Below are 21677 nucleotides of genomic sequence, written 5' to 3' on the forward strand. Positions count from 1 at the left end.
GATTCCAGTACCAGGTGTCATGGTCACATGTCCTGTGAGACCCCAAGCCTTCATTCTTTCTGGCCTGACTCACAGGAACACAGGAAGGCTTACAAGTAAACAGAGCCATTTACAACCAATTGTTCTAGTTAATGGGAGCCATCAAGATTCTAAGACACCATTAATAGCCCACACTTTGCATAATTACAATAGGACTTTAGAGTAATACTTCATATTTTTAGCTTCAGATACAAGAATGATACATTCAAACAAATAGGATGATCACACTCCGTTATTAGCTTTATAATGATATTTTACAAGAGACCTTTTGCATAAAGCATATTCCAGTTACATTGTATTTACACTCGTAAGCATATTTCCATAAACATATGGAGTGCAACGTCACAGGGAGTTTCCCTACACCAAGGCAATTCCCTGCTGTCCCTTCACAGCTAGATTCTGTCTTGTTTGCACTGCCCGAGGGATCTCATTTAAGAATCTGATCCTGTATCTTTTCAGGAGATAGACCTAGTCTGTGCCGTAAGGGCGAGACCCACAGCTCAATGAAATCAATGTGAAGACACCCAATGGCTTCAGTTGGCCTTGGATCAGGCTCCACATAACCAGCTATTGAAGATGGAAAAAGAGAGACGCAGTATGTCAGGCCCCATTGCTTTCCTAGGCCAAACAAGTAGCGTTTGAACAGAAACGGGGTAAGATGGACAAACACCCCCTACACAAACAACTCTGCAGGGACGTTTACACCAAACAGCCACTATGCAGAGCATCTTCCAGTCCTGAGATATGCTTTGACCAAGATACACAAAACGTTCAGTGCTGCAGTAATGGTCAACTATGGTCACCCAAGAGCCATTTAGAGACCAGTAATGAAAACTTCCAGGTGCTTAGGTCATGTTCATAGCAGTGTAAATGCAGATTGAAAGATAAAGCAAGTCTGCTTTTTCAATAATCCAATTGACCTTCTACAAACCAAACACATCTGAAACCAGGGAGAGGCAGAAGGAACTTCCAAACAGCTCTCAGGAATTTTGATTTTTTTTTTTTTTTACATACATTTGCTTGGTATTTAGATATCAAGGTGATAGATGCCTATCTAATACATTAGGGAGACTCCAGAGACAAAGAACCTTTATTTTAAAAACTGGTGAAGGTTGCTAAGTAACATTCTGTTCTTACACATCGTCTACAAAACTCGGGCTATTTAAAGTAAGGCAAGGGATAGTTAAAGAAATCATAAATCTTACACTGCCCACATTATATATAAATCACATTATTAGGGCTGGCTGAAAATTTTCTGTCAAAAACAGACTTTGACAGAAAACTGGATTTCTGACTAAACAAAATGTTTCAAAGAAAAATATCTGTGCGCGTTGGAAAATTTTGAATTTTTTGTAAACCCCGCCCCCCACCATGAATATCAGAATTAAAAAAAAAAGGTTTTTTTGGCCCCAAACTGAAATATTCTGGACAAAACCCCTAATATTTTAATTCTAAAATGCTGTTATCGTGGTACATATTCCCTTCCTCCTCAATTGGCCCCCAGCCAGACTACATCTCCCATGAGACACATGGCTTGACACATGGGCTCACCATAGGGAAGACTGTGGTGCATCAGGGAGATGTAGTCCAGCTGAGGAGTTCAGTCTGTAGAGGACAACTCCCAGAAGAGGCGCCCGTGGACGGTGTGAGCCCGGTAGCGGCCCCCGGCGTGCCGGGACCGGGTCTTCTTGGAGTCAGGTTGCTTGGGAATGCAGCCCAAAGCTGGTGGTAAACTCCATCTAAGGCTAAATACTGGCACAACTCCCATCAGATCCAGTGCGGGCATTTCAGATTCAAAATAGTTCCATTTTTGATATTTTTCTGTAAACTCAAAATCTCCCCATGGATAGCCCATAGAGCTAGTTTTGCAGTAGCGCGGGAAGAAAGAAAGCCTTTCCAGACCAGCTGTGATTGCTATTAAATATTTGTAACCCTTGTGGAGCCATCCCAGCCCCCTCGGTGTGACGCCACGAATAGCAACCCTCCCGTTTTGCAACTGGGTGTGATTTCTGCCACGCAACTTGACATCTGGTTTACTTGCTACCGCCTGGTCCATGGGATTGCGAATCAGGAGGGATGGGGTATGTGGTCAAAAACAATCCCGATCTGCTTCCTGACCAGAGTGGCCCCTTTCATTGAACATGTGAAAAGGGAGGTAAGGTTTGGGGGTACGGAGCATGCCCCCAAGCCCAAGGTGATAGCAGAGTGGCCCCTTTCATCGATCTGCTTCCTCCAGGATAGCATGCCCCTGAGCCCAAGGTGAGACCAGAGTGGCCCCTTTCATTTTTTCCACTGGCTTTCTCCTTGCTTATTTCCAATGACTTGGCTGCTCATGCATCTGTCACTGGTCCAGGGAGGGTTGCAAAACGGGAAGGATGCTGTTTGTGGTCGAAACCACTCACAATCTGCTTCCTCCTGGCTAATGTGCCAAATTGATCTATTGGACGATTGAGGCATGCTGTTTCACTTTTTTGTGTGTGAATCTGTGAAAAGGGAGGTAAGGTTTGGGGGTACAGAGCATGCCCCTGAGCCCAAGGTGAGACCAGAGTGGCCCCTTTCATTGAATTTGTGAAAAGGGAGGAAAGGTTTGGGGGTATGGAGCATGCCCCCAAGCCCAAGGGGATACCAGTGTCCCCTTTGATTGATCTGCTTCCTCCTGGCTAGCATGCCCCTGAGCCCAGGGTGATACCAGAATGACCACTTTCACTTTTTTCACTGGCTTCCTCCTTGCTTATTTCCAATGACTTGGCTGCTCATGCCATTGGTCCATGGGGTTGCGAATCAGGAGGGATGGGGTTTGTGGTCAAAAACACTCACGACCTGCTTCCTCCTGGCTAATGTGACAAATTGATCTATTGGACGATTGCTATATCCTGAATAGTGGTGACTGGGAATGGGGGGGCTGGGGGGTGGGGAGTATAGCAGATGCCAATTTGAGGTGAATATTCTCTTGGCCAGATTCTACTGGGTTTATGGTGCTTTGTGCTATGGACTGGAGCAAAGTGGCTGGTGAATAACCAAGAATCTGGTTAATAATTATTCTCTAAATTCAGCTTTTTTCTTTCTCTCTCTCTGAATTATCACTAATTCAAAATAGTGGTGTGCAAGTTGACTGGATAATGGTAATAGCATAATCTCTTGTTAGAACATTGTAAACCTTACTACCTGATTTTTATATTAAACACTTACTATACATAATACAATAAATCCCTGATGTTAGAACCTGGCTATGCCGCTGCTGTAGAGGGCTCATCACCCAACAGCGGGGGGCCACCATGTGGGCTCGGCAGGGCTGCTGGCCACGGGGCCAAAGTGTGGGTGGGATCTCGGGATTCACGTCCCAGGGATCTGCCCCACTCTCCAGCACTGCTCCAGCTCTGAGCTGTCTCCACTGCCTGGAACCTGTGGGGCCCCATCTGCTTCCCCAGGGAAAGAGCCACCTGGACTGGTGCAGAGGCTGGGCCAGTCTCAGCCAGTCACAGGGGACGGCGGGGGGAGGGGGGAGGGCTCAGCTGGGTCCTGCCAGGCATGTGGGTCCTGAGGGAGCCTGGCCCGGGTAGGCTCTGCTCCTGCTCCAGCCTGGCTGATTGCACCCCCAAGGGGCCGGAGTTATCCTGCCCCAGGGCCAGCTCTGGCTGCGTGCCGGCTCAGCCTGGCAGACACAGTCACCTCCCATCAGGGCCGGCTATTGTGGCTGGGGGTTAGGGTGTGGGAGAGTAGGTCTCTAGTGGGTCTGGGGGTGGTGCTGTGCAGTGGAGGTTGGGGAGATCTGTGTGTGTTGGGGGGGCTGTGCAGTGGGGGAGATCTGTGTGTGTTGGGGTGCTGGGAAGCGTGGGGGGGTCTGTGCGGGGCACTGTGCAGTTGTGGCAGCGGGGCGGTGGGGGGCACTGGGCAGTGAGGGAATCTGTGGGGGGCTCTGGGCGGGGAGGTGCAGGGCACTGTGCTGTTGTGGGAGGACTGTGGGTTGTCTCCAGCTAGGGGGCACTGGGCAGTGAGAGGATCTGTGGCGGGGTTCTGAGTGGGTGGGGGAGTGGTCTGTGGGAGGGCACTGAGCATGGGGGTTTGTGGGGGTCTCTGGGTGGTGTGGCACTGGGCGTAGGGAGTCAGAGGGGTGCTGGGCAGGGGGGTAGCATGGTGCAGCATGGGACTGCCCCGAAGGGGAAGAAGCACAATGGGAGCGCAGGGCCGGGCTGGCCAGTGTGCGTCTGGCAGTTTCCGGTTTGTAAACAGTGCCCTTGTACTGCGCTGGGTGGAACGGGGCTGTCCCTGCTGTGCCATGACCCATCTCATCTCCCATTGCCCCCAGCCAGCCTGTCGCTCTGAGGACTCTGCCCCCCCTGCCCCATGTCCCCATTTCCCCCATGGGGGCTCACAACTATGGTTAGCACCAGGCCCACAAAAGGTTAATCCAGCCCTTTTTGGGGTGCAGGCTCTGGGATGCAGGGGGGTTGCAGGCTATGGGGAGTTTGAGTGAGGGGTGCAGGCTCTGACCTGGGGCAGGGGATTGGGGTACAGGAAGGGGTGCGGATATGTGGGCTCTGGGAGAGAGTTAGCAACTCAGCATGTTATATAAGAGAAATGAGCTGCAGTGAGTGATTTCATATAGACATAGAAGACACTTTTACATATTCAAAATGTGAGAGGCAGAGTTTGAGGGAGGGAGTGTCTGTACAATATTTCACCGCATTCAGGCTCCTGGCTGGAGCAGTAACGTAGCCCTGCACAGGGCTGCCCAGAGGATTCAGCGTCCAGGAGTGGCGTTGGACAGCGTTGGAGCCACGGCGTTGCAGCGCGCCAGGGCCGCTCCCGGACGTGGCCTGCTGAGACACAGGGGTTTGGGGGAAGACGGAGGCGGGGGCAGCCTCCAATATACTCATGGGAGCCCCTGTGGAAAATTGCCCCACTTGCCCCCCCCCCCGGGCAGCCCTGGCCCTGGCCCTGCATCACTTGTATAGGATAGAGAGGAGCTGTGGTGATTAAGCTTTGACAGGCTAGGAATTGGAGGCCTGTACCTTTAAGATCCCAGTCCCAGGAACCCGCCCCCTGCTCCGGGGCTGACATGCAGCGTCCCTGTGAGCAGAACGAAAACCTCCTCTGCACCCCCCACACCCCTAGATTAGCGAGCACAGTGGGTGGCTCATCCCACGGGGTCACTGTTCCCCCCCTCCCCCTCCCTAAACGGGGGTTTTGTCCCTGCACGGGGTCTGGCAGCGTCTCCCCCGGGCTTACCCCCGGCTCCCACCCCCGAGTTTTCCCCTTCAGCCCCTCTTCTGCCGCTAGCTACAGTAGCGGGAGCCCCCCGGGCAGTAAATGTGTGCCCCTGCTCAGACCCTGACAGCCCCGCCCCCCGCGGCGATTTGCCCCCCCTTCATCCTTTTAAACCCCTCCAAAGAGGAGGCAGCAAACCGCAAGTAGGAGTAAGGGCAGAGAGAGGGCAGTGGCTACAGCGAAGGTTACTGGGCATGCTCAGTTCGGGTGCGCATGCTCAGTACACCCAAAGTAGGGAAAGGGGAGCAGGGTTTGTTTGCGTCGCTACGGGCGCAGGCAGCGACACCGCCCCCTTGCCGGGGCGGGTGAGGCGGGACTCAGCGCGGCCTGTAGCGAGGAGGTGGCGGTGAGTGCCCGGCCCGGGGTGCAGGGCGGGACAGCCGGGCGCCCTAAGGGCTGCAAAGAGCCCTCGCTCCCCGGGCAGCCCCTAGGGCTCGTTGCGTGGGCTCCAGTGCGCCCCCCCCAGCGTGTGCACGGGGGAAAGGGCGCTGCGTGCACCGCCCCGGGCAAGCCCTGTGCCGCAGGAGCGGCTGCGGAGAAGCCCCTTAGCGCGTTGGTAGCGTGCATGGCCCGCCGAGCACTGCCCTCCGCAGCCAGCCCTTCTCCCCGTCGGCACTCGGCAGCAGCTAGATACACATTTCCTTTGCACTACAAAGCTCCGCAGATTAAGCTCACCTTGCCCCCTGCGCGCTGATGCGCGCTTTGGCCGAGACCTGGGCATTCTTACAGGAGTTAGTAACTGGCATTACTCCCAATGTCCTGGCTAAAGTCCACTGGGGATAATTTACCTTCTCCTTGACTTCCTTCCGCAGCGTCCATTAGATACCATAGCATTCTTTATGCTCTGTCTGAACCCATTGTGGTATTAAACTGGCTTTGTTCCACCCACAAGAGTGGGCGATGTGATTCCCAGGAGGATATGGGATTGAGCATCATCCGAATGCATGGCAGTTTTGGGCAGGAAACGTAGACTGCCGTCTCCAGGGGGTTCAATCAGTCAATGGTACCAGCGCTCTTTACAGAGCATGGTGTATGCGCCAGTGAGTTCTTTGATGGCTGCTGAGTCCAATGGGCTAGTGACAGCACCGGAGGGCACACCCACGCACGAGCAATGCTCTGAATCCAAGCAGCAGATTCTTTCCTCCTCTGACGCTGGTCATCACAAAACTTGATCCAGTCCACCTCGCAATGCTTCGCTCTATCTACAAGCTGACTCCGTCAACCAGAGCGGCACTCTGCATTCCTTTCCCAATCATCCACAGCGATTCCAAAGGATACAAAGTCCTCTTTGCAAGCATCCCAAAATCTGCGCAGTGGTCTGCCTCTCTAGACCCTTCGCGAGTTTCAGAATACAGCACGCTCTTCGGTAGTCCAGCACTCGCTTGACCTGTCCAAGCCACCTAAGTCTTTTCTTACTAATGAATGTTCCCGTGAATGACGTACCAGCATGATTTAACACTTCCATGTTTGTCACGCTATCTTGCCATCTTAATCAAAGAATTTTACACATGTATCTGATACGAAGTGGGGAATATCGGCATTCCTCTGTCCAACTCGCCTGAGGGGCCTATCTGGTAAGTGTGCTCAGAGAGCACTTACCGCATGAGCCCTTATTCGTGAGTTGACACAAAACGGGGTGGGAGAGGAGTGCCTTCTTCCAACACTTTTAGCCCAGAGGTTAGGGTACACAGCTGGGATGTAGGAGACCCCCAGTTCAAGTCTTCCCTCCAGCTGAGAGAGGAGGAAGTTGACCACCTTTTAGATGAATGCCGTAACCACCGAGCTAAGGGATAGTCTCACGTGGGACTCCTTCAGTCTCTTGTTGAAGCTGTTCCACAGTAGCTAAACAATGAGCGAATCGTTAGGATCCAAAGTGGTATTTGGAATCTTCCTCATGTTATTTAAAACAAGCCAAATTAGTTTGTGAGGACAAAACAGATGTTCTTTTCTCACTGAGGTTTCACATAGACTTGTTCTCCCTTGCTCCATAGGTCAGAGAGATTTGATAGATGGATAATAAAATGGCGTTGGTTCCCTATGACGACAGTGCGGTCTGGGGATTGCAGAAGTTCCATAAATCTTCATCTGTGTATCACTTTGCCAGCCACACAATCCAAATCAAACAAAACTGGAAGCAACTGGGTGTAGCAGCAGTCGTATGGGACGCGGTACGTATGATTAAAATACAAATATTTCAATTTGTGCAGAACATGTGTCTGTTTCAAGTCCAACTCCTAATAATACTGAGCTTTTATGTAGTGCCTTTCATCAGGATACCTCAAAACTCTTTACAAAAGGAGGCCAGTACAATGATTCCCATTTTATAGACAGGTGAAATGACATGCCCAGCAGCCTAGGAGAGCTGGCTGCAAATTTTCTGCATGAGAAGTTTTTTCCCCAATTGAAAAGTGCAAAAAAAATCTTTTTATGGTACATTGTCAGCATGATCAAAACTTTCCATTTTGCACAGTTTTCTGCAACATTTAAAAATTGATACTTTGATCTAAATGCTCAATATTTTTAGATTTTTTTGTTGTTAGATTGCTAGTGTACTGGAACCTGTATTTTCAGTAAGAAAATCCATTTTTTTTGGTAGATGAAAAATGTTGACAATTACTGCAATAGAAAGTTTAACATTTTGAAAAAAAAAAAAACCCATGAAAGACTTTGTGGGAAATGGGGCCACTTTCAAGACTTATCACAAAGTTGTTTTCCCATTTTTTTTAACCAAGTCTTAATAATAATAAAATAATACTTAGTATTTGCATAGCTCTTTTAATCTTCAAAGCACTGGACATCCACTAATCCCCACACCACCTTGATGAGATAGTTAAGTAGCGTCATGTAGTAGCTAGAGAACCCGAAGCACAGGAGTCGTCAGTGATCGACCTTGTATTGGAATTTAGCTGTACCTGTGTCGTAGTCCTGTGCTTTGACCACTAAATCATGCCTCTCTCTCTGATCATAAATAATGAGTTTGGCAATTTAACTGCTCGTATTAATTGGAGCGTATACGCTAGCACAGCTATCATTCCGTTCCTAAGGATAAGTCTGATATTGATGAGACAGAATTTTCTATAGCAGATGCTCTTGCGAAGTCCTGATTTGGGTGTGGGAACTTGCTTAACAGTAGCTCACATTGGATTTAACTTGTACTTAAATAGAAGTGCTCTTTAATCCATTACGCTCAACTGCTTGACCTTCACACACATTATGGAAGAGCATGCCAAGCATGCACCAAGATTAAACCGAAAGGTTTTGGAAAGTTGTAAGAAATACGATAAAGGGCAATGGTGCATCTCAACGGTTCTGCAATTTTGCATTCATTTTTGCATCAACAAAAATCCTGCTTTTCCTTTCTTAGTGCAACTATTTCTTTTTCTGCTTCCTTCTGTTGTGTTTTGGATTTAATGAAGAAACAGTCCCATGTCATTATTTTAACCTACTTTGCAGGATTGATTGGACATTCCTCTCTGCCTCTCATCAGCCTTTGTATAACATGGATGGCAAAGTATACCTGTAGACTTGAGGTGTTTGATTGTATCTTGCAACCTTCTCTACTGGTTTCAATCAGAAATACTGTGGTCTGGCATCACTAAATTACCCCCAAGTCTTAATTAGTCCTGTCTCTTGGTTCAGGCTGTCGTCCTGTGTACTTATCTGGAGATGGGAAGTATTGATCTACAAGGGCGCTCAGTGATTGAACTAGGAGCAGGAACTGGATTGCTGGGAATAGTGGCCACGTTATTGGGTAAGTTTTTCTTTAAGAAATCGGTGCTGCCGTAAAATTCACACATTAGGTGACAGGGCTGCTGTAACAGCTAAGCGATGTGACCGTTACTGTGATGTTTCCTCTGTGGCTCATCTTCCTTATTAGGCTTTAGAGCCTCCTGCATTATTTATTGTGGTGATGGTGCTACACCAGGTTTCTTCATAGTAGAACCCCCTTAAGGCTGCCTGCTGTTTCCGTGGCAGTGAGCTCAATGGCATCCCCTTCTTTTCTGTAGCTGTTCTCCCCCAGGGAATAAATGCTGTGCTTGTGTCCTTCAGCTTTATTAATACTTCACATTTTGTATACTGAGCTCCAGCAACAGATAGCAAAGCACTTTACAAAGATGCATAAACGTTATTAACCCTATTTTGCAGGCAGGGAAACTGAGGCATGGAGCAATTAAGCAACTTGCCCAAGTTCTGTCAATCACTCAGTGGCAGGGCCAGGAACTGAACTCAAGTCTCCTGATCTAGTCTGATGTCCCATCCACGGTGCTGCGCTGCCTCCCCTTTACAATGGATGTGCATAGTGAGTCACGGCATCGCTAGACCAACAGCGGGGCCAGTCATAAGTCTGGTATCTCACAGCCCTAGCTTTGCTTCCTGCTGTATTCGCTCATTGATTGTTTCAGAGTTTCATTAGACACCCTAGCGGTAGCACAGACTAAGAGTAAAGGTAGCACTGGACTCCTTTGCCTGACCACCGACAGCTCTTGGCAGATGCTCAATTCCAGTAACATGAACTAATATTAGTTTGATTCTCGTTTGAAAAGCAACCGGTATTTAATCATTTTAAAACTAGCACCATCTTTATCTGGGAAACTCACTCGTTCTAATTGTAATTAATTCCTGCACTGTATGTGTTAACAATACATTATTACCCCACGCCCCCCTGGGAGGCATGGATCAGCATTCACGTCGCATGCCTCCTCAGTACCCAGTCCAAGCTGGGGAGCTAATGATCCAACCAGCGGACCAAATTCAGGGATGAATCCTGGTCATGTGCCGCCTGAGTCACGTTGCACATACGCTAAGAAGACTCCCCCGCTCTTACTTCTTTTTTCTTACCTTTGCTGTAACCATAGGATTTGATCCTGCAATTGGTTCTGTGTAGGTGGACTTGATTGGAGCCCTAGGTGGGGATTTTCAAAAGCATTCAGTTTAGCCTAATTCTGTACCCAGTGTAGTCAATGAGAGTTTTACCATTGACTTCATTAGGCCAATGAGTTCTTCTGCTAATTTACATCAGTGTAGAAGTGGGGTGGGAGTGGTCTGACTCTGATCCCACTGAAGTCAGTGGAGTTATGACAGTTTACCCCGGCCGAGGATCTGCTCCAGTGTGCCAATTCTTAATTTTTAAGTCCTCTTTAACATGTGTTAACTAGCACAATTCTATAATCTAGTGCAGACAGCACACAAGTTTGTGTACTGCCTAAACTTGCCATGCTGATCATATCTCATTGAACTAAAATAGGACTACATTCAAGTGTAGATGTCCCTTTAGTCATAAATTCTAGCCACTATGACAGACTTCCTTTTAAAATGGAAATGAAAGGAAGGAACTCAAATGTGAAGTTGCAGGACTACTAACTGTCATCTGTAACCTATCATTTAAATCAGCTTCTGTACCAAATGACTGGAGGATAGCTAATGTGATGCCAATTTTTAAAAAGGGCTCCAGAGGTGACCCTGGCAACTACAGGCCAGTAAGCCTCACTTCAGTACCGGGCAAGTTGGGTGAAAATATCGTAAAGAACAAGATTGTCAGACGCATAGATGAACATATTTTGTTGGGAAATAGTCAATGTGGTTTTTGTAAAGGGAAATCATGCCTCACCAATCTACTAGCATTCTTTGAGGGAGTCAACAGGCATGTGGACAAAGGAGATCCAGTGGATATAGTGTATTTAGATTTTCAGAAAGCCTTTGAGAAGGTCCCTCACCAAAGGCTCTTAAGCAAAATAAGCAGTCATGGGATAAGAGGGAAGGTTCTCTCATGGATTGGTAACTGGTTAAAAGCTAGGAAACAATGGGTAGGAATAAATGGTCAGTTTTCAGAATGGAGAGAGGTAAATAGTGGTGTCCCCCAGGGATCTGTACTTGGCCCAGTCCTATTTAGCATATTCATAAACAATCTGGAAAAAGGGGTAAACAGGTGGCAAAATTTGCAGATGATACAAAACTACTCAAGACAGTTAAGTCCCTGGCAGACTGCGAAGAGCTACAAAAGGATCTCAAAACTGGCAGATGAAATTTAATATTGATAAATGCAAAGTAATGCACATTGGAAAACATAATTCTAAGTATACATATACAATGATGGGTTCTAAATTAGCCTGTTACCATTCAAGAAAGAGATCTGGAAGTCATTGTGGATAGTTCTCTGAAATCATCCACTCAGTGTGCAGCGGCAGTCAAAAAAGCGAACAGAATGTTGAGAATCATCAAGAAAGGGATAGATAATAAGACAGAAAATATCATATTGCCTCTATATAAATCCATGGTACGTCCACATCTTGAATATTGCGTCCAGATGTGGTCGACCCATCTCAAAAAAGATACATTGGAATTGGAAAAGGTTCAGAAAATAGCAACAAAAATTATTAGGGATATGGAACGGCTTCCGTATGAGGAGAGATTAATAAGACTGGGACTTTTCAGCTTGGAAAAGAGGCTACTAAGGGGGGATATGATAGAGGTCTTTAAAATCATGAGTGGTATAGAGAAAGTAAATAAGGAAATGTTATTTACTCCTCCTCATAATACACCTCTACCTCGATATAACGCTGTCCTCGGGAGCCAAAAAATCGTTATAGGTGAAACCGTGTTATATCGAACTTGCTTTGATCCACCGGAGTGCGCAGCCCCGCCCTCCCCCCCCCGAGCGCTGCTTTACCACGTTATATCCGAATTCATGTTATATCGGGTCGCGTTGTAGCGGGGTAGAGGTGTACAAGAACAAGGGGCCACCAAATGAAATTAATAGATAGCAGGTTTAAAACAAACACAAGAAAGTATTTTTTCACGCAATGCACTGTCAACCTCTGGAACTCCTTGTCAGACGGTGTTGTGAAGGCCAATACTATAACGAGGTTCAAAAGGAAGCTAGATAGATTCATGGAAGATAGCCATTGTTGGACCTATTAGTCAGGATGGGCAGGCATGGTGTCTCTAGCCTCTGTTTGCCAGAAGCTGGGAATGAGTGACAGGGGATGGATCACTTGATGATTACCTATTCTGTTCCTTCCCTCTGGGGCACCTGGCATTGGCCACTGTCAGAGGACAGGATACTGGGCTTGATGGACCTTTGGTCTGACCCAGTATGGCCGTTCTTATGTTCCTATGTTAAAAAAAAAAATCAAATATTTATTAAACTATAAGAACATCAGAATGACCGTACTGGGCCAGACCAATGGTCCATCTAGCCCAGTATCCTGTCTTCCCACAGTGGCCAATGCCAGGTGCTTCTGAGACAATGAACAGAACAGGGAGTCATCGAGTGATCCACCTCTGTTGTCCACTCCCAGCTTCTGCCAAACAGATGCTAGGGATACCCAGAGCATGGAGTTGAGTCCTTGACCATCTTGGCTAATAGTCATTGATGGACCTGTCCTCCAGGAACTTATCTAATTTTCTTTGAACCCCGTTATAGTTTAAAACCGTGCCCAACTTCAAATAAAATATTGCAACCATTAACTTAAACATCCATTGAAAAAAATAGCTGTGTCTAAGGCTCTTTGGTTCCCCATCTGCTCTGTCTGGGTGCCTAGGGGTAATCTGATGCTGCTACACCAGGGCAAAAATCAGATGAGATTTTTTTATAATCATCTCCCACCATTTATTCTGTTGTTTCCTTCAATTGGCAATTGGCTCCGTCTTTCTAAAAAGAAATAGTCATTTATTCCAAAAATGATTTTGATCTGATAGTACTATTTTTACCATTAAACATAAATAAAACTAAATATTCCAAGTGTCAGTTGACTTAAAATCAAGCATCTCAGTAAATATTTTCATTGTTATTCAGTAATTTTGTTAACTCTTAATGGAAACGAGCAATTGTATTCCAAAAGCTGTATCGGTGGGCATCAGTTATTTGTCTTGACACTTACACTCCTTGTGCCACACAGGTGCTCATGTCACCATCACAGACAGGGAAGCCGCACTGGAATTTCTCGAGTCAAACGTTCAGGCTAACTTACCTCCCGACCTCCAGCCGCGAGCTGTGGTAAAGGAACTGACTTGGGGAAGAAACTTGGGGAACTTCTCACCAGGAAAGTTTGACTTTATCCTGGGCGCAGACATCATTTATCTGGAAGACACCTTTGCAGATCTGCTTCAGACACTGGAGCACTTGTGCTCAGAACATACTGTTATTCTGTTATCGTGTCGGATTCGCTATGAACGGGATCAGAATTTCCTGGAGATGCTGAAGGGACGATTTTCGGTACGTGAGGTCCACTACGATCCTAGTAAGGATGTACGTGTATTCAAAGCACGGAGGAGCATTCACAAGGAAGACTTTTGACTGCATTTCTTTTCTCTAATATCAAACACTACTTGAAGGTTTGCTACTATTATTTCTACTACATATACTCTACTTGTACCGATGAGCTTAATTTCAAAGGGATCCATCCACTTATGCCATATCTGTCGCCATGGTATCTGAGCCCCTTTGAAGTTTGTATGCTCCGCCCCTCATGTGTATAAGACTCATTGTCAACATTCTCATTATCACTGAGTGAGCTTAGAAAAGGTCATTTTAAGAACCGGTTTAAACTTTTTCAGCCAAGAGACTCCCTGTGAAAAATAGAGTTTAATTGAAAACAGTTGTTTTGCTGGAATATATCATTTCATGAAGGTTGTTCAGTTGTTTGACAGAAAATTACAAACAATTTTCTTGTTTCAAAATGAACATTTCCTTTTAGTTCTTGTAAATTGATTTTCAAAATATCAGATTTTGGGGTTTTCCTCCTCCTCTTTTGTCCCCATTTTTGCCACCAAATAGAATAAATAGAATGAAGGATGTTGAGGGTTTTTCCTTTCACCACTTCTATTTTTCCCTTCATTGTTTTTCTCTTTCCTTGCTGTAACTTTTCAAAGCTCCCTGATCTTTGAAAAGTTCAAGTGGAAAAATGTAAACTAAACGGTGTAGAGACAAGTAACTGTCCCAGGACATCCCATTGTGGCCTAGGACAGCCCAAAGGCACCCTGCCTTAGTTTCCCTCTGAGTTCTGCCAAAATAATTCAGTCATAAGCAAAGTCTTTGAAACAATATTCCTCTTCTCCTGGAGTCTGATTTGTTCAATATAATTCGACTCCCACAAAGCTTCCTTTCTACTCTTCTTCAGATTTAGGGTCTGAGTCTGCCTTGTGACTGGGGCTTTAAAGTTTGGCCTCCCCAGCATGTAACTTACCTCGCAAATCTGGGATCTCACAGTCCTCCATCCTGTGTGCTGGTTGACTTCTTTATCCAGCAACTCCTTAGTGTCCCCTTAGTGCCTCTCCCTTATATATCCCTAGGCGTGGCCTGACTTAGTCACATGACCAAAATCATTTTCTCACCTGGGGAGGCAAGTTAGGCTTGTCACAGGAGGACTGAGGCCCATCTTCCCTTAAAGGGCCAGCTGCAGCTATTGCCATTGTAGTGCCGTAATATGGACGCTTCCTACATCAACAGAAAGTGGTAGCTAGGTCCTATGGGGTGGAGCTTTTGCCTCCCTTTTATCCTTGCTCTCCCCAACTATAGGGTGCCAGCGTGAGCCCTGGTCCTCCCACTCCCACCAGGTTCCTAGGGAGGGTGTGTGGTGTCCCTTCTGATGACCTAGCTGCATCTACTCTGGGGGGTAGGTTGACCTAACTGTGGTGCTCCGGGCATGAAATTTTTCACAACCCTGAGCGATGTAGCTAGATCAGTCTAATTGTTCAATGTAGACCAGGACTAAGAAAAAGGAAAAAAGTGTCCAAAAATCTGAAGCCGTGGACGCTGTTCATTTTATTGCACTCAGTAGCAAAAGGGAAAAAGTGAGGGGAAAACAAATAATAGTTTGAACGTTTTCAAAAAACATTTCATGAAAATTAAAAAAAAAAAACCCTGCAAAACTGAAACAATTTTTTTTTTTTTTTTTTTTTTCTTTTTTCCCCACCGGCTGTAGGAACTGTGACACTGAAGTCCTGTCAATAGCAAGATACGCCAAATAGCAGGGTGATTTTAGAGCAAGACATTTTAGGATTCACACAGAGAGTGAACATTCCTTGGTGCACCCACGTGTGTGTGTGTACACATGCACAAAAAGAAGAGATATTGTGAGATGAAGACAAATGGATTTTTAAAGACCTAGTCAGCCTTTGGGTCTCAAAGCGCGGTTATCGCATAGTGTTCTAAGCATCACCACCTCAGTTACATTATTGCCATGAAACTGCTTCTATTTTTCTGACCTGATAATTTTTCAAATAGGTTAAGGGCTCTCAGAAAGAGGATGGTGATGAATTGTTCTCCATGTTTGTTGAAGGTAGGACAAGAAGTAATGGGCTTAATCTGCAGCAAGGGAGATTTAGGTTAGAGATTAGGAAAAACTTCCCAACTATCAGGGTAGTTAAGCTCTGGAATAGGCTTCCAAGGGAGGTTATGGAATCCACATAATTGGAGGTTTTTAAGAACAGGTTGGACAAACACCTGCCATGGATGGTCTAGGTTTATTTGGTCCTGCCTCAATTCATAGAACTGAACTAGATGCCTCTTGAGGTCTCTTCCAGCCCTATATTTTTGTGATTTTATGATTCTCTATCCTAATTGGTTTATGTCATCTATTTTGACTACTATCCTTGAGAATTGCTATTTCTGGGTGGGGTTTTGTTTTTTTGTAAACAGACCTCTCAGAGTCGGGTCATTCTGTTTGTAATTTGTAATACAGCCGAGGGTCCCCATGGAAGGGACCCCATCCAAAACCACCAACCAAGATCTAGTAATGGTCCATCACAGTGATGGTATAATTTACTCGGCAGGAGAGAGCCAAGATAATACAACTGGTTGTCAAAAAATAAATAAAACAAAAGGGATTTTACTTAAACTGGAACAACCGGAACTGGATTCCACCTACCCACAATAACATTAAATAGATGAAGAATGTATATCATAAAAACATTTATAACAGGGTGTGTGTGTGTGTATATATATATATATATATATATATATATAAATAACTTACTACTAAGTGTATTTAACTCAATATAACCCGCTAAATAAAGAAATACACCTCTACTTCGATATAACGCGACCCGATATAACACGAATTCGGATATAACGCAGTAAAGCAGTGCTCCGGGGGGGCGGGGCTGTGCACTGCTTTACCGCGTTATATAAAGCAAGTTTGATATAACGCGGTTTCACCTATAATGCGGTAAGATTTTTTGGCTCCCAAGGACAGCGTTAGATTGAGATAGGGGTGTATATCTATCTCTGTATGCACAGGCTATTATCTTATAGGTTGTTGTTATTATTATGTTAGTTCAAGGTTCCCCTTTCCCCAGATAATTCGCTGGGTCCTATATAACGCTCAAGGCAGTCTTTGAGCCCTGGAGGGATGGACTTGACTTCAGTGGTGCTCGCTTGCAGGGGTGGACATTAGACCAGACCCATGGGATCTGAAGGACCTTTGCTTCTCCTGTTCCAGTTCTCTGGCACCACATGTATCAATGTTAGGAGACAACCAGAACTGAGGATCAGGAACGGAAGCTCAGGAACTGGCCATCGAACATGGACTGACTTGACCAGCCAGCTTTAAACTAAAAGAACCTTCTTCTGTACGGCTGTCTGCCCTGCTCAACCTCAGTCACTCCACTTACTCTCGGTTTCTCTCAGTCTGGTTTCCCTCTGTCTCTCTGGCTGCCCTCTCCTCACACCCTATTTCTCTGCATTTACTCCCAGACTCTGTGTTTCTTTCTGTCTCTCAGGCTGCCCCCTGCCTTCCTCTTCTCCTCCAACTGTCACTTCCCATCCCTCTGAGACTAGGGGCCACCTCTTCTCCATAGCAAACTGACAGTACATTCACCCTGAACACACCCTAAATCATATATCCCCACACAAGGTCGAGTCCGTTGTTTACCATTTGTTTTGTTTCCAGGAGGTCTTATTTTTTCCTAACGGCAACTACTATCATCCTTTGTATTGTGGTAGTTCCTAGAAACTCCAGTAGGGTGACCAGACAGCAAATGTGAAAAATTGGGACAGGGTGGGGGGTAATAGAAGCCTATATAAGAAAAATACCCAAAAATCAGGTCTGTCCCTATAAAATCGTGGCATCTGGTCACCCTAAACTCCAGTCAAGAGCTGGGCCCCATTGTGCTACGCACTATGTGGACACACAGAAAGAAGCAGTCAGAGCTCCAATGAGCTTACAGTCCAGCGCTGCCTTCTTGCAAAGACTCATGCACATGTGTAATATTAACCAATGAATGAACAAACAAGTTACCAAGTTAAAACAGAATTTGATTAGAAAAAGGAATGGGGCGTGGGGAAAATAAACAGAAAATAAAATCAGGAAAAGATTACAGGAAAATGAAGAGAGTAAAGGAGGAAAAATATGGGTGAGAAAGCAAAAGTATTCAAATATCAAAGGGTAAGCATCAATATCTCCAAATGTATTTGTAAAGCATAAAAAATATACAGTTTCTTATTTGAAATACTTTTGTCTATTGTACGCTCAATATATAAAGGCCCCAGTTCACAAAAGAATTTTAAGCATGTGCTTAAGTCCCAATCAAGCCTGTGCTAAGCTGTTTTCCCTGGGTCCATTTCCATCAGCTGAACTGGGGCCATAGTTCTTATTTCTCGGCATTGAAGATTACTCAGAAGTGATCTGGTAAAAATGTTAATTTTAAGCAACAAAGGAGGATGTGACCCGAAATGCACTGTTCTGTGGATCTGTTCTTAGGAATATTTTCTTGTAATTCACAAGCCACAAGGTGTCACTAGAGCTGTAGACACATCGCTCAAAGAAAACCAGCATAATGAAAACAAATATTAATTCCGGTTAGGTGTTGGGAAAACTGCATCTTCAATAAAAACACCACACCTCTAAATCATAAGCCATAATTTAACAGCAAATAAAGCTCATTCTGTAAGTGAGCTTGTGGATCAGCTGAACAGTGTTAAGAAAACTGTAGAACGTTTACGTTCTCTTCCTGGGTGCATGGCTGGCCTCCAGATTCTGGCTTTCAATTACCTCCCTATTAGCCTAATTTCCAGTGCTGTCCACCCTTATTCCTCTCACACCCTTGATCTGTCATCACTGTACATTTAGGGCTTGATCCTGCAAAGAGCTTTGAACTAGGGCTGTCAATTAATCGCAGTTAACTCACGATTAACTCAAAAAAATTAATCGCAATTAAAAAAATTAATCACGATTAATCGCACTTTTAATCGCATTATTAAACAGAATACCAATTGAAATGTATTAAATGTTTTTGGAAGTTTTTCTACATTTTCAAATATATTGATTTTATTTACAACACAGAACACAATGTGGACAGTGCTCACTTCAATTATTTTTTATTACAAATATTTGCACGGCAAAAGTGATATCACCTCATACAAGTACTGTAGTACAATCTCTTTATCCTGAAAGTGCAACTTACAAATGTAGATATTTTTTTGTCCCATAACTGCACTCAAAAATAAAAGTAAAACTTTAGAGCCTACAAGTCCACTCAGTCCTACTTCTTGTTCAGCCAATTACTCAGACAAATATGTTTGTTTACATTTGCAAGAGACAATGCTGTCCGCTTCTTGTTTACAATGTTACCTGAAAGTGAGAACAGGCATTCGCATGGCACTTTTGTAGCTGGCATTGCAAGGTATTTACATGCCAGATATGCTAAACATTCGTATGCCCCTTCATGCTTCAGCCACCATTCCAGAGGACATGCTTCCATGCTGATGGCGCTCGTTTAAAAAAACGCTTTAATTAAATTTGCGACTGAACTCCTTGGGGAAGAATTGTATGTTTTCTGCTCTGTTTTACCTGCCTTCTGCCATATATTTCATGTTATTGCAATCTAGGATAATGACCCAGCTCATGTTGTTTGTTTTAAGAACACTTTCACAGCAGATTTGACAAAACGCAAAGAAGGTACCAACGTGAGATTTCTAAAGGTAGATACAGCACTCAATCCCAAGGTTTAAGAATCTGAGGTGCCTTCCAAAATCTGATCGGGACGGGGTGTGGAGCGTGCTTTCAGATGTCTTAAAAGAGCAACACTCCGATGCAGAAACTACAGAACCCAAACCACCAAAAAAAGAAAATCAACCTTCTGCTGGTGGCCTCTGACTCAGATGATGAAAATGAGCATGCGTCAGTCTACTCTGCTTTGGCTCGTTATTGAGCAGAACCCATCATCAGCATGGATGCAAGTCCTCTGGAATGGCGGTTGAAAAAGGAAGGGACATATGACTCTTTAGTACGTCTGGCACGTAAATATCTTGCAACACCAGCCACAACAGTGCCATGCAAACACCTGTTTGTAAACAAGAAGCGGGCAGCATTATCTCCTGAAAATGTAAACAAACGTGTTTGTCTGAGCGATTGGCTGAACAAGAAGTAGGTCTGAGTGGACTTGTAGGCTCTAAAGTTTTACATTGTTTTATTTTTGAGTGCAGTTATTTTTTTGCACATAATTTTATATAAGAACATAAGAATGGCCATACTGGGTCAGACCAAGGGTCCATCCAGCCCAGTATCCTGTCTGCTGACAGTGGCCAATGCCAGGTGCCCCAGAGGGAGCGAACCTAACAGGCAATGATCAAGTGATCTCTCTCCTGCCATCTATCTCCACCCTCTGACAAACAGAGGCTAGGGACACCATTCCTTACCCATCCTGGCTAATAGCTGTTAATGGACTTAACCTCCATGAATTTATCTAGTTCTCTTATAGTTGTAAGTTGCACTTTCACGATAAAGAGATCGCACTACAGTATTTGTATTAGGTGAATTTCTTTTGTTTTTTACCAAGCAAATATTTGTAATAAAAAATAAATATACAGTGAGTACTGTACACTTTGTATTCTGTGTGGTAATTGAAACCAATATATCTGAAAATGTAGAAAACATCAAAAAATATTTAAATGGTATTCTATTATGCTTTAACAGTGCAATTGTGATTAATTTTTTTAATTGCTTGATAGCCCTGCTTTGAACACTTTACCCTGATCCAGTAAAACATTTAATTTTGTGCTTAATATTAAGCCTATGGGTAGTCCCATTGCAGAATACTTAGTCCTGCCTTGAGTGCAGGGGACTGGACTAGAAGACCTCTCGAGGTCCCTTCCAGTTCTATGCTTAGTGTCTTGCAGTACTTTGTGCTGTGGGCATCTACACCTGTATGTTGCCACTTGGAAACTATTGACACAATGTAGTAACCCTAATGCAGCAGAGCAGAAGAAATGCCAGCAAGGCAGTCCTACACCCTGGAATAAACAAGTAGCCTCCATACTAGATCTTGGTGCAAAGAGGGGCTTTCCAACTGGAGAACAGTTTGACACTTAGGGTACATCTACACTACAGGGGGGAGTCGATTTAAGATACGCAAATTCAGCTACGTGAATAGCGTAGCTGAATTCGACGTATCGCAGCCGACTTACCCCGCTGTGAGGACGGTGGCAAAATCGACTTCTGCGGCTTTCTGTCGGCGGCGCTTACTCCCACCTCCGCTGGTGGAGTAAGAGCGCCGATTCGGGGATCGATTGTCGCGTCCCAACGGGACGCGATAAATCGATCCCTGAGAGGTCGATTTCTACCCGCCGATTCAGGTGGGTAGTGTAGACCTAGCCTTAAACTTCAAACCCAGGGGTTTGTGTCATTTCTGCTAAGGATTTAACAATTTGCAACAAAGGTTTTCCCACTTCAACCCAGCTCCTCCCAGAGCTGACACAGAAGTCAGAGGGTTGTAATGGTCCAGCTTCCCTTACCTGCTATGGTGGAACAGAAAAGGGGGCTGAATTCATGTGCTCTGGGCTCCAACCCGGGACTAGGTGTTAATGGCATCCCAGACAATGCTAGGGGATTTGTGGTCATCAGCCGTAGCAGAAACGCTGATCTAGCAGAAACAAAACAAGTTACATAGTGGCTGGCAAGTGTGACATCTGTGTGTAAAGTGCTACTCCACCCAGCTCTGTATTCGTACTGGGAAAAGCGAGGTCTGTTCACCAGGGGCCAGATTCTCTGTTTCCCTGCACTTCGTGTAGTTCTTTGCATTGCAAAGGGAGCATGAAATACCACCATTCTGATTCGGCTGGGCTTTGACTACATGAGGTGCAGAGAAATGGCAAATGGGAACCAAGGATTGTAATTATTGGCGGTCAATGGAAGATGCTGCTGAACTCTACTTCAACTCCTGAGAGCACCGACTGCTCCAGGCCGAACAGCAGCTGAGAATTAAAGCTGCCCACCCTCTCTCATTTTCTTTGTACTTACCAGAGGAAAGAGCTGAATTACTTGCCCAGGTCAGCTTAGCTGTTGCATATGAGTATGCTGCACTCCGGGAAGGGTACAGATGGCTTGTTTGTTCTCCTTCAGAGCGTAGTGTAGGGTACCACTGCTTTTCAG

At 45.3% G+C, this 21677-nt stretch overlaps 1 protein-coding gene across 3 annotated transcripts; it reads left to right on the forward strand.

Moving 5' to 3' along the window:
• Window positions 1–5569: 5569 nt before the first annotated feature.
• METTL21A (methyltransferase 21A, HSPA lysine) lies at window positions 5570–20071 on the forward strand. Of its 3 annotated transcripts, none has more exons than XM_054044758.1 (5): window positions 5570–5653; window positions 7299–7475; window positions 8947–9058; window positions 13206–13641; window positions 19169–20071. In XM_054044758.1, exons 2-4 carry the CDS (start codon window positions 7317–7319, stop codon window positions 13601–13603), a joined length of 669 nt encoding a protein of 222 aa, XP_053900733.1. In that variant the 5' UTR covers window positions 5570–5653; window positions 7299–7316; the 3' UTR covers window positions 13604–13641; window positions 19169–20071. The 3 variants fall into 3 exon arrangements, with proteins under 3 accessions (XP_053900733.1, XP_053900732.1, XP_053900731.1); XM_054044757.1 differs by lacking the exon at window positions 19169–20071 and adding an exon at window positions 15231–16030; XM_054044756.1 differs by lacking the exon at window positions 19169–20071 and having other exon boundaries at window positions 13206–13990.
• The last annotated feature ends 1606 nt before the right edge of the window (window positions 20072–21677 follow it).

This window comes from Malaclemys terrapin, chromosome 11, assembly GCF_027887155.1.
Source record: "Malaclemys terrapin pileata isolate rMalTer1 chromosome 11, rMalTer1.hap1, whole genome shotgun sequence".
NCBI classification, from domain to species: domain Eukaryota; kingdom Metazoa; phylum Chordata; order Testudines; family Emydidae; genus Malaclemys; species Malaclemys terrapin.

Excerpts from the sequence above, each read along its gene's own strand:
- METTL21A (XM_054044758.1), top strand. The coding sequence starts at position 7,317 with ATGGATAATAAAATGGCGTTGGTTCCCTATGACGACAGTGCGGTCTGG. Across the intron at positions 7,476-8,946 it reads CAGCAGTCGTATGGGACGCG|GCTGTCGTCCTGTGTACTTA; the intron begins GTACGTATGATT and ends CTCTTGGTTCAG. Across the intron at positions 9,059-13,205 it reads AATAGTGGCCACGTTATTGG|GTGCTCATGTCACCATCACA; the intron begins GTAAGTTTTTCT and ends TGTGCCACACAG.